This window comes from Columba livia, chromosome 25, assembly GCF_036013475.1.
Source record: "Columba livia isolate bColLiv1 breed racing homer chromosome 25, bColLiv1.pat.W.v2, whole genome shotgun sequence".
In the NCBI taxonomy this organism is placed as follows: domain Eukaryota; kingdom Metazoa; phylum Chordata; class Aves; order Columbiformes; family Columbidae; genus Columba; species Columba livia.
In genome coordinates this window covers 1,659,024-1,670,768 of record NC_088626.1, presented here as the reverse complement: position 1 = coordinate 1,670,768, position 11,745 = coordinate 1,659,024, and the positions used below count along the sequence as shown (strand labels likewise).

Below are 11,745 nucleotides of genomic sequence, written 5' to 3'. Positions count from 1 at the left end.
GTTGCATTTCTCTTCTGCTTTAAAGCTTCATTTAACTCAAACTGTTATAATTTTCTCCTCATGGCCCCCCGAACCGTGCCCCCCTCCCGGCATTATGCTGGCAGGGCTTTGTAGGGGCTGGGGGTGAAGGGATTACATCCTCTTACATCCTCTTACATCCTCCCCGCCGGCCGGCCGCCACCTCCCCGGGCATTGTCAGAGGGGAAAGCAATTATGGGGAAGGTGGGATGGCACGGGCTTGGGGGGACAGAGCTCAGGGATGGGGGGGGACACCCCAACCAGTGGCCCCAGGTGCGGGGAGCAATGGGTACCACCCTGAGTACCACTCTGGGTACCACACTGAGGGTGATGCTCTGTGCACTGGGATGCAGGGGACACCCCCAGGACACAGACCGGGGGCTCACAGAGAGGAATGGGGACACGGGGTGTCACCCTCAATGGACACCTTCATCCTCCCGCCACCCAGCATCTCCGTGAACATCTGGGGTCCCTGTGCCCCCCGTTCCAGCAGGTACAAAACCCGCGGCAAAGCCTCATCACAGGAATGAGAATTCCAGCAGTCTAGACACTCACTTTTATTTGCTTTGGGGCTTCCTCCTTTACACAAATAAACTCCAAAGTCTAAATATTTAGGCCTAAAGCCACTCCTAAAGGAAACAGCGGAGCTTGCGAAAACACACAAACAACCCCTCAAAAAAACCCAATAAAAATAACCTAAAGGCAGTTTCTCTTTGGCCAGAGGAGCCTGGTGGGCACCCACATGTGTCCCTGTGCCACCAGAGAGGGCACAGACCTTCCCCTCCAATAAATAACACAGAGACCCCATGGCCATGGGGATACAAGTGCTGGCCCAGGGTCTGCGTGCCCAGGGACCCTCCAAGCTGCACGGACAGACAGACATACGGACAGACACCCCACACTCCCCATCACCCGGCTGCCCGCAGTGCCATGCATCCCTCGCAGGGATGGGGACAGCGTCCCGCTGACCACAGGGCTGGGGTCATCCCACTGATCTCAGGGCTGGGGACATTGTGCTCTGGTGGGGACATCCCGCACTCTCATAGCTGGTCTATCCATCCCCGGCACCGAGAGGGACGTCTGCTGGGACAGGGAGGTGGCATGGGGACAAGTGTCCGAGGGGTTGCCAAGGCGAGCGGGTGGTGAAAGCGGGTACCACGGGATGATCCAGGGATGCAGGGACCCCAGCGTGGGGTTATAAAGTATAAAAATAGAGCATTTTAGAAGAAAAAAAGCAGGGAAGAACCAGTGCTGGAGGGCGCCGGGACAAAGGGAAGAGCCCGGCGAGGCCGAAGGCTGCGAGGATGAGGAAGGCAGAGCCTGGCAAGGGGGATGAGTCCGGGCATTACGTGCGTGGGCGGGGGGTGCGGCGGGTCCGTCGGGTGGGCGAGGACGAGCCGACGAACTCGAACTGCTTCTGCCGCTCGGCGTTGTTGGGGAAGGGCAGCTGCCCCCGGTACAGCCGCTTGATGAAATGGGCTTCGCGCTGGTTCTGGCGGCTGCGGGAGGCGCGGCGGGGCCGGCCCTGCCGCGTGAACGCCATGTACCAGCCCTCGTAGCGCGCGTTGCGGAACGCCGTGTAGTTGTTCTCCAGCACGATCTCCGTGAAGATGCAGTCCTTGCTCTTGCCGTTGGGCTGTGCGGGGGGGAAAGGGGCCGTGAGCACCCGTAGGGATGGGGTTGGGGGTTTGGGGATGTGATCCGCGAGGTGCTGGCACCCCATTGGCACCCTATTCCTGCCATGTTTGCCATGACACAGACCCCAAAGCACCGGGACCAGCTCCCCAGGGGCTTCTCCTTGTGCTTTGCTGGGGGCAAAAAAAGGCTGGATAGACAGGGAATTCTAAAAAAAAACCTACTTTCACAATTTCTGTGGAAGTTCACAGAATGTGAAGGGTTGGAAGGGACCTGGCAAGCTCATCCAGTGCAATCCCCCCATGGAGCAGGAACACCCAGATGAGGTTACACAGGAAGGTGTCCAGGCGGGTTGGAATGTCTGCACAGAAGGAGACTCCACAACCCCCTGGGCAGCCTGGGCCAGGCTCTGCCACCCTCACCCCCAACAAGTTTCTTCTTATATTTAAGCAGAACCTCCTGTGTTCCAGTTTGAACCCATTACCCCTTGTCCTATTACTGGTTGTCACTGAGAAGAGCCTGGCTCCATCCTCCTGACACTCACCCTTTCTGTATTTATAAGCATTAATGAGTTCAGGGGTGCGGAGCATTAGTGGAAGCCCCTCACAACCTTACAAGTTGCACTAGATAATCTTTCAAAGGTCCCTTCCAACCCAAACCATCCCGTGGTTGTGATGGAGGAGAAGGAGGACTGGCAGCTTTTTGGGGGGACATGAAGAGGCCCCCCATGGCCCCTGTGACTGGGGACATGGGGACCAGCCCGGCTGAGCATCCTGGCTGCTCTGGGGACACGGGGACACGCTGGGACTCACTTTCCCGATAAGCTTGCCCCGCTTGCTCATGCAGATGTACTTCTCGCTCTCGGCCCCCTTGATGCGGACGCGGCTCCCAAAAGTGTCCGTCTCCACGATAAGCTTGGCTGCAGGGGAATGAACAAGGGGACAGTGTCCCGGGGGGAGATGTGACACTCCCCATGAGCTACCAGTACCCAAACCACCCCCATCCCCTCCTCCCTGCCGCCCCAGCATCCCTCCCTGCCCGTCGCCCGTGGGGCCAGAGGATGCTCTTGCAGGGGGATGCTCCCCAGCCATGATGCTAAAGGGCTTTTGTTAAAACCCAGCAGAGTCAAACCGGGTGTTTGATGAAAGCAATGGCCCCTTCCTCCCGCCCCGGTGCATCCGCATTGTTGGCGGTTCAATGGGTTCTCCAGGGCCAGACCAAGTCCAGCACCCAGCGGGTTAATTGTCCTCGTCTTCATTGTGTCTCTGCGACATGGCCGTGGCTGCAAAGGTTGGGAGCTGACACTGAAACCGATGACCCCAGTGGGTCCTGCGCTCCTGATAGTGAGAATTGGGGGAAAAAACTGGAAAGGTGGTGAATTAGCCTTTGCAAAGCCTTTCCCAAAGCATTCCGGTGCTGGAGATGCCAGCCTGGCCTTTGCGGTGCTGTGGTGCCCATCACCTTGGCATCTTGGCTCCTTGGCAAACCCGTGTATTTGTGGATATTTAAGATGCTGATGCCGGCATCAGGTGATTCTCCTTGGGGAATAGTTGTCTGTCTCACACCGGGAAGAGATTAGAAAGCAAAAGCCCTAAATATAGGGCTTATAAACGCTGCGTGCTATTAGAGAAATGCATGATTTTTGGAAGCTTCCAGGTCAGGGCTGGATGGTTAAAACTCCCTGGAGTTATTTTAGGTACAAAACCAGCCAGCTGGGGCAATTTAAACCTTTCTCCCTGACGACTGTTCTCCACAATCCCTCTGCAAAACTCCTCTAGGAAGAGACACTTCCCAACAAGTTAGTCCCAGATCAAGCCCTCCGGGGGGATCCCAGCCCCTTACCGAACTTGTTGCCGTCCTCGGCAGTGGCCGTGATCCTTTTGCCGTTCACCTGGACGTGCTTGCCGCTGGTCCGGCTGTACAGCTGGTACTCCCTGATCTGCCGCCGGCTCAGCTGGTCACTCACGGCCCCCTGGTCCCTCACGTACTGGTTAAAATTAGGAGACGGTTGATTCTCCCCCTTTGTTTACAAAGGGAAAAATAAAATCAAATTTGTTTTGGACAGCAGACGGCAAAGGGGGCGGAGTGGGGACCCCAGAGCCACTTCTGCTCCCAGCGTGTCCCAGGACCGGATGGGTGCTCAGCAGCATCTCCTGCTTGGGCAGGTACCAAGGATGGGCTGGGACACATGGGCTGAGCTTAAAAAACACCCGCTGAGTCTCTCGTGGGGGGTGAGACCCACATAAAGCCGGGCTGGGTGTCCCAGGGGCAGAGCAGCCCCCAGCCCGCCCTGGCTGTGCACTGCAGGAATAAAACATCTCATGGACCCCAAGCAGCTCCATGGCTTAGGCTGACAGGGCAACACAAACACACCAGGGTTATTGGATGGTAAGAAGCAGCTAAGTAGTGCAGATGAGCTGAGGAGAGGGGGGGATTAGCGCTGGTGATCGCCCCCCCATCCCCACGCTGCACTCCGACCAGCACTTCCCAATACGCATCTTAAGAGAAGACTCGGTTTAGTCTCGGTGTATATTGGCTGAGCCATCCCAAAGTCCAGCTCCAAAAGGGCTATGGGATATGCTCTTGTGGGGGGGACATGTCCTGCTGCCCCCCCAGGAGCTTGTCCCATGACCATTTGGGAGCCAGTTGCCCATTTTGGGGTGCGGGGACCAGCCACCCTGCATCCCCCGGCTGCAGCGTCACCTCGCTGGGTGCCAAGGGGGCACGAGGAGACCCAGCCCTGGCTGCTCGTGCAGGGGGGAGCAGTGGGGTGGTGGGGTGCACTGCCTGCCCCCCCACACCCCCCAACCTTTGTGTGTGCCTGGGGACTCATTTCCTGCCAGGATCCACTTTAAAGCCTTTGGGGCTGGCCGAGGAGGTGGGCAGCCCCTTGCCATCAAAGGCGCTTCCCTTCCCTCTCATTTTCAAAGAACTAAAAGCATTTACCTTGGGAAAAAGAAAAAAAGAGGGGAAAAAAGAAAACCAACAAGAAAAAAGGTCCCAAGCACGTATTAAGGCTGCTGGGACAGGCAGCTACAGGGGTTTTGTTCAGGCTCCGGAGCAGAGGGTGCTGATATGGAACAGTGCATTTTAATAGCCGCTGCCTTTCTAAAGCGCACAAAAAGGGACGGTGCAGCCTGAGGAGATGTGGGGGGGAGAGGGGAAGGGGGTGTCAAACCCCACACCACCCCGCCGGTGGGGGGGACCGGACCCCGCTCTGCCCCGTTAACCCCCTCAACAGCGGCCTCGGCCGCAGAGTCTGGCCCCCGGAGCTCAAGGCTGATGGACTTGGCACGTCCTTCCCCAGGCAGAGCTGCAAGAAATGTATCGCCTGCCCGGGAGGGTTCCCCGCTGACCTTGGTGGGGAGACGGGGGGGTCCGGGAAGGATGTGCTTCCCCATTGCGGATACCCCGGTACCGACCCATCGCAGCCCCGAGGCCGGTGCTGATGGGCACATCGCTCTGAGCATCCTTCCCCTGCCCAGAGCTGGGTACCACTCAGGGTGGGCACGCACCGGTCCCCAAAACCAGGAAAGCCCCCCCACCAGAGCCAAAGGACACCCCCAAACAAGCGGTTAGCTGGGCGGATGGCACAGCGGACGGGGTTAGTAAAACACATCCACGTACCTGGGTCTGACAGGAGAACATGAGGAGCTGGAAACATCTGCAGCGGGAGACAAAAGGGAGAGAAACGGGGTGGGGGTTTGTACGGGGTTAGTTGTTTTCTCTTCTTTTTCCACCCCCCCGCAAAGAACAGCTGTGTCTAATGCACTAAGAATAAAACTACTGATAAACCCGAGTTGCAAAAGAACCGCAACAAGCGGAGTGCGGGGCTTACATGGAGAGGTTCTGCAGGCTGATGGGCTGCATGGCGCTGCTCGAAGCCCCCCGGCCAGCGGCATGAACGGCCGGCACGGCCACAGGGCTCGCTGCAAACCTGCCCTCCCTCCCCGCCACCGAGCGACCCGTCCCCTCCTTCCTCCTGTGACCCCCGCGTTTGGGGAGGGCGAAGGCGACACCGGGAGAAACCCCCCGGCTGTCGCCGCGATGGTGGAGCCACGTGCGATGCCAACGTCTGTGGGGTGGTGATGGAGCATGGGGGAGGCAGCCGGGGTCGGGTCCTCTCCTCCTCCACCTCCAGCCCTGGGGGCTGCACGTCCTACACCCTGGGGACATCCAGATCCATCCTGTCCCCTGCGTCCCCACCCCATCAGCCTCCGGCCTTGGGTTAGTTCCCCGGTTTGCGGCTCCTAATGGGACAGAGGGATGCGGGCAGGGTAGGGGCGGCCACCCCCCGGAGCAGCCCCCCGCCCCATCGAGCCTTGGCACCCCCCAGATCCCGGCCTGGGGATGGGAGATGCAGGATGTGCAGCCTTTACATGGGGGGAGAGCCCATGTGAAGAGGGGCTGAACCTCTCCTGATTGCTGCGGAGGGGAGGAGGAGGATGGGACCTGGAGGAGGGGATGGGGGAGGTAGGGGGGGCCCAGCTGCTTGGGGTGTCCCCATCATGCATGGTGGGGAAGCCCCCTGCCTCCTCAAGGGAGGATGCTGTGGGGTACGGGAGATGGGGAGGAGGATGCTGTGGGGTTCGGGAGGTGGGGAGGAGGATGCTGTGGGGTACAGAATATGGGGGGAGCATGCTGTGGGACATGGCGATGGTACCAGGGATGGGACAAGCCCTGCAGGGGCTCAGGAAGGGACACGCTGGCACGGGGGATGATTTTGTCACCCTCCTCTCACCGAGGTGCCAGGTGTCACACAGAGCAAAGCGCCACAGCTGGCTTAGTGCTGGGGGGGGTCTAAGAGACCATGTCACAACCCCCCATACCAACAGCTCCCCCTTTCCCCTGCCCCATTGGGTGTCACGTCCCATAGGAGGTGGGGGCTGTGTGCCCCTCCACACCCCGTTTGCTCGAGGAGGGCGGTGCTAAGTGCCTTATAAATACCCCCCAAGGCGCTGGGGTGATGCCCTGGGGGGTAAAAGCCCTGTGGGGTGTCCCAGAGCGGGAGCACACAGGACAAGGGGTTCAGTGTAGAAACCACTTACCCGCATGCTCGCGCCTCAGTTTCCCCATCAGCACAAGGGGTGTCAGGCCTCACCATGGAGCTCAGCGGGTACCAACACCCCCAGCGACCGGAGGGCGGGGGGGCTCGATTCAGTGCTAACGACCCCAATTAGACCTTCCCCGCTGCCTTCTCACCTCCTGGGCCAGGAATTCTGCCCCAAAATAACAATTCGCAGCCCCAAATAGAGACAAACGCGGCATCCCCCAGCTCAGGTCCCCCCCACCCCAGGGCTCAGCATCCCTCGGGCTGTGCCTCCGTCCCCACTCCGCAGGGATGATTGATGGCAGTGGAGCTGTCATCACCCCCGGAGTGTCCCCCCCGGTTTGGGGCAGAGGGTCCCGGGAGCTGTCACCGCAGCGGTGGGGGGGCTGCCTTGTGCAAGCAGCCCCTGCAGGGCGAGGAAAGGCTGGAGGGACAGGGCTGCCTGTCAAAGCTTTATGTGTGTGGCCCCCTGTCCCCCCCATCCCCGTCCTGGCATCCCCAATGGGGCACTCTGCTCCCCCCCCAGCCCTGCTATCCCCCTCCTGCCCCACACCTGGAGTAGACTAAAGCCTGGCTTTGCAGGGGGCTCAGCTCCCCTCTCAGAGCCAATCTGAGACACAGCACCCCCCCATGCTCCTGGAGGGGGGTCAGACCCTCCACAAATACCTGCAGCCCCCAGACCAAGGCCAGGTCAATGGGTTATAATCATCTCCCCGCTGCTCCTTAATCCCCCTTTGTCTCCTATTCACAGGCAACACTTGTTCCCCTACGCAGGACTGTATGTTGGGGGGTCCTGCTGCCCCCCAGCCCCAGGGGAAGGATGGTGCCCAGGCAGAGGGGTCTCATGGACCCCCCCAGCCCCTCCATCCCCAGCACAGAGAGCCAGGAATGGAAATGATCCTTTATTGGGGAAGGAAAACCACCAAACCAGCAGCTTTCCAGCCTCTTCTGCACCTGGAAGGTGAAAGGGTCTCATGGGCACCACGGGCTGACCCTGCCGTGAGATGGGGGCACCCACGGGACCCCCACACCCATCCTACCGCCCCACATCTGGTTTGGCTCCTCGACCCCCCCAGCCCAAGCTGTGCCTGGATTTCTCCCCCCTTTTTGAGCTCAGCATCACGCACCAGCCTCTTTCTTCCTCCCCGGGTTCCCCCCATCCTGTGCGATGATTATTCACCCCCCTTGGCTGAGGTTAGCGGGGGACACAGAGGGACATCCCGCTGGCTCCTGCCATGGTGTCCTCAGGGGACACTTTTGCTCTGGAGAGAAGGGGACGGCTGGGATAAGGGGTGGGGAGTCCCAGAAGTTTGGGTCAGCACCCACCCACCCAATCAGCACACTTTCTTAATTAGCAGCAGCTCTCACAGGGCAATTAATCCTCCCAGGTGTGTGTGATGAGTCCAGAGTCCCATCCCGTTAATGAGCAAAGCCCCTCGGTGCCATGTCCCCATGTCCCATAGTGCCCCGGTGATGTGGTCCCGGGCAGGGGGACCTGCCACCCCAACAGCTGTCACAGGAGAAGATGAATCCCCATGCACCGAGTGTCACCAGCGAGTCCCAGCCAGGACGGGGGTGTCCCCTCTGGGAACAAGCTGTTGGGGACACCAGTCCCTGGCACCAGTGGGGTCCTGCCGTGTGACACCTGGTGTGGAGCATCTCCCGTGTGAGGAAAGGAGGGAGCTGGGGCTCTGGAGCTTGGAGGAGTGACTCATTCATGGGGATCAATGTGGAAAGGGGGAGTGTCAGGAGGATGGAGCCAGGCTCTGCTCGGTGACAACCAGTGATAGGACAAGGGGTAATGGGTTCAAACTGGAACACAAGAGGTTCTGCTTCAATATGAGAAGAAACTTGTTCCTGGTGAGGGTGGCAGAGCCTGGCCCAGGCTGCCCAGGGGGGTTGTGGAGTCTCCTTCTGTGCAGACATTCCAACCCGCCTGGACACCTTCCTGTGTAACCTCATCCGGGTGTTCCTGCTCCATGGGGGGATTGCACTGGATGAGCTTTCCAGGGCCCTTCAACCCCTGACATTCTGGGGTTGTGCCCTGACACTTCTGCCGTGTGTCACCCTGTGTCACCACAGTCCTGCCATGTGTCACTGTGCCCTGTGAACCGCTGCCGTGTGCCATGTGCCACCGCGTCCTGCCGTGGACCACCGTGTCCTGCCATATGTCACCGTGTTCTGCTATATGCCACCGTGTCCTGCCATGTGCCACTGTGTCCTGCCGTGGAACCATCGTGTCCCGCCGTGGACTACCATGTCCTGCCATATGCCACCATGTCCTGCCGTGGAACCACCGTATCCTGCCATGTAGCACCGTGTCCTGCCGTGGACCACTGCGTCCTGCCATGTGCCACCGTGACCTGCCGTGGAACCACCGTGTCCTGCCATGTACCGCCGTGTCCTGCCGTGGACCACCGCGTCCTGCCATATGTCACCGTGTCCTGCTATATGCCACCGTGTCCTGCCATGTGCCACCGTGTCCTGCCGTCCCCGCCGCGGGTTCCCACGTTGCCATGTGTTCCATGTGTCCCCTCCCCGTGTCCCCGTGGGCGCACGCGCGCGTGGGCGGGGCCGCGGCGCCGCTTCCGGCAGCGATGGCGGCCACGGGGCTGGTGGGACAGGGGGGGACACGGTTTTGGGGGAGGGACACAGAGGGGATGGGGTTCCCCCCCAAAACCCCGCAGGTCCCTGAGCAGCTTGTCCTCATCCCCCGCGCAGGGACCCGGCGATGTCGCCGCGGCCGCTCAGGCGCTGTCGCTGCCGGCCGAAGCCTTTGGGAACGATGTGAGTCTGGGGGCGGCACAAACGGGGGGTCCCGGCCTCGGGAGGGGGGCACAGCCCTGGGGGGGGGCGGTTTTGGGGGGGCCCAGCCCCAGGTGCCAGTGCTGGGAGGGGAATGGGGGATCGCACTGTCGGGGGGTTCCCAGTCCTGGGGGATCCCGGTGTTGGGGAGGGTTGGTGGTCCCCACACACGGAGAGGGTCCTTGCACAGGGGGGTCCCCAGTTCTAGGGGGACCTCAGCCTTAGGAGGGGGGTCCCCGGTTTTGGGGGGTCCCAGCCCCAGGGGAGGGGATGTCCCAGTGCTGGGAGGGGAATCGCACCCCTGGTTGGGGGGTGAGTCCGGGGGGTCCCAGTGCTGCGAGGGGATGGGGGATCCCAGCCCCTGGGGGGTCCCAATACCGGGGAGGGGGCTTGGTGGTCCCAACGCAAGGGGGGTTCCTGACACTGAAGGGGGTCTCAGCCCCACGAGAGGGGTCCTAACCTTGAGGTGTCCCCAGCATCAAGGGGGTGTCACCTCCCAGCTTGGGGGTCCCACACAAATGGGTGGGGGGGCTTTGGGATTTGCAGGTCTGTAGCATCGTCCCTGAACCCCCCCAGGCCCCCACAGCATCACCCCCGAGCCATTCCCATTCCCTTTGTCCCCACACACCCCCCGAGGGGAGGAGAGGACCCCCCGGGGAGGGACAGACACCCCCTGGGAGGGACAGACCCCCCCGAGGAGGGACAGACCCCCCAAACCTGCTCGTGCCCCCCAGCCCCGTGTGGAACTGGCCTGGGCCATGAAGGCGCATCAGCACGCCCAGGTCTACTTCAACGTAAGTCCCATGGGGGGGGTCCTGTGATTGGGGGGACTTTTGGGGGGTCCCGGTTAATTCTTTACCTTTCCCTCGTAGCTCATCTCCTCCGTCGACCCCAAATTCCTGAACCTCACGAAAGTCGACGACCAAATCTACAGCGAATTCAGGAAAACCTTCCGGGATCTTAAAATCGACGTTCTCGACCCAGAAGAGCTGAAGTCGGAGCCCGCCAAGGAGGTGGGTGGGCAGCAAGGGGCGGGTACATGACTTCCCCCCACCGCTTCCCCCGGTTTTTGGGGTGCTGATGGTTTTTTTCCTGCCCAGAAATGGCGCCCGTTCTGCCTCAAATTCGAGGGGGTGGTGGAGGATTTCAACTTCGGGACGCTGCTCCGCCTGGACTGCAGCGAGGACTACACGGAGGAGAACAGCATCTTCGGTGGGTGCGAGAGGCTGGACCCATGGATCCGCTCTTTCAGTTCTTATATCTTCTCCCCTGGGGAATGACCTGTTAGAGAGAAGTGTAGGGAAAGGGACCTGGGGGTCCTGGGGACAGCAGGGTGACCATGAGCCAGCACTGGGCCCTTGTGGCCAGGAAGCCAATGGTACCTGGGGTGGGTTAGAAGGGGGTGGTCAGTAGATCAGAGAGGTTCTCCTGCCCCTCTGCTCTGCCCTGGGGAGACCACACCTGGAATATTGTGTCCAGCTGTGGCCCCTCAGTTCCAGCAGGACAGGGAACTGCTGCAGAGAGTCCAGCGCAGGGCAATGAAGATGCTGAAGGGAGTGGAGCATCTCCCGGGTGAGGAAAGGCTGAGGGAGCTGGGGCTTGGAGCTGGACAAGAGGAGACTGAGGGGGGACTCATTCATGTTTCCAGATATCTAAAGGGGGAGTGTCAGGAGGATGGAGCCAGGCTCTTCTGGGTGACAACCAGTGACAGGACAAGGGGTAACGGTTTCAAACTGGAACACAAGAGGTTCCACTTAAATTTGAGAAGAAACTTGTTGGGGTGAGGGTGGCAGAGCCTGGCCCAGGCTGCCCAGGGGGGTTGTGGAGTCTCCTTCTGTGCAGACATTCCAACCCGCCTGGACACCTTCCTGTGTAACCTCATCTGGGTGTTCCTGCTCCATGGGGGGATTGCACTGCATGAGCTTTCCAGGGCCCTTCAACCCCTGACATTCTGGGATTCTGTGATTCTTTTAGCCACCAGGATCCAGTTTTTTGCCATCGAGATCGCTCGGAACAGGGAGGGCTGGAACAGCGTTGTCTACGGCCGGGCCAGGGAGCCGGCGGCTGCCGAGGGGTCGGGGTGAGGATGGGAGATAAACTCCCCTGCTGCTCCATTTACACATTGTAAATACATTTTTTTTTAAAAATAAAGTCAGTCTACTGCAGGTTTTGAAATGATTCTTCCTTAAAACACCCCCAAAAATACACATAATTATTGCTGAATCCGTTGTGATTTT

General features: G+C 60.2%; 2 protein-coding genes across 3 annotated transcripts; one reads left to right on the top strand and one right to left on the bottom strand.

Moving 5' to 3' along the window:
• Positions 1–551: 551 nt before the first annotated feature.
• On the bottom strand, positions 552–6,060 carry FGF17 (fibroblast growth factor 17). 2 transcript variants are annotated; one of them, XM_065040905.1, is made up of 5 exons: positions 5,492–6,060; positions 5,281–5,317; positions 3,496–3,673; positions 2,466–2,572; positions 552–1,654 (listed from the first exon to the last, which is right to left on the bottom strand). In XM_065040905.1, the coding sequence occupies exons 1-5, from the start codon at positions 5,827–5,829 to the stop codon at positions 1,364–1,366; spliced, it is 951 nt and encodes a 316-aa protein (XP_064896977.1). In that variant the 5' UTR covers positions 5,830–6,060; the 3' UTR covers positions 552–1,363. The 2 variants fall into 2 exon arrangements, with proteins under 2 accessions (XP_064896977.1, XP_064896978.1); XM_065040906.1 differs by having other exon boundaries at positions 3,496–3,640.
• A 3,168-nt stretch (positions 6,061–9,228) lies between these two features.
• On the top strand, positions 9,229–11,673 carry PBDC1 (polysaccharide biosynthesis domain containing 1). The gene is made up of 6 exons (XM_065040908.1): positions 9,229–9,318; positions 9,425–9,490; positions 10,243–10,302; positions 10,381–10,521; positions 10,609–10,720; positions 11,483–11,673. Exons 1-6 carry the CDS (start codon positions 9,229–9,231, stop codon positions 11,590–11,592), a joined length of 579 nt encoding a protein of 192 aa, XP_064896980.1. The 3' UTR covers positions 11,593–11,673.
• Positions 11,674–11,745: the final 72 nt, after the last annotated feature.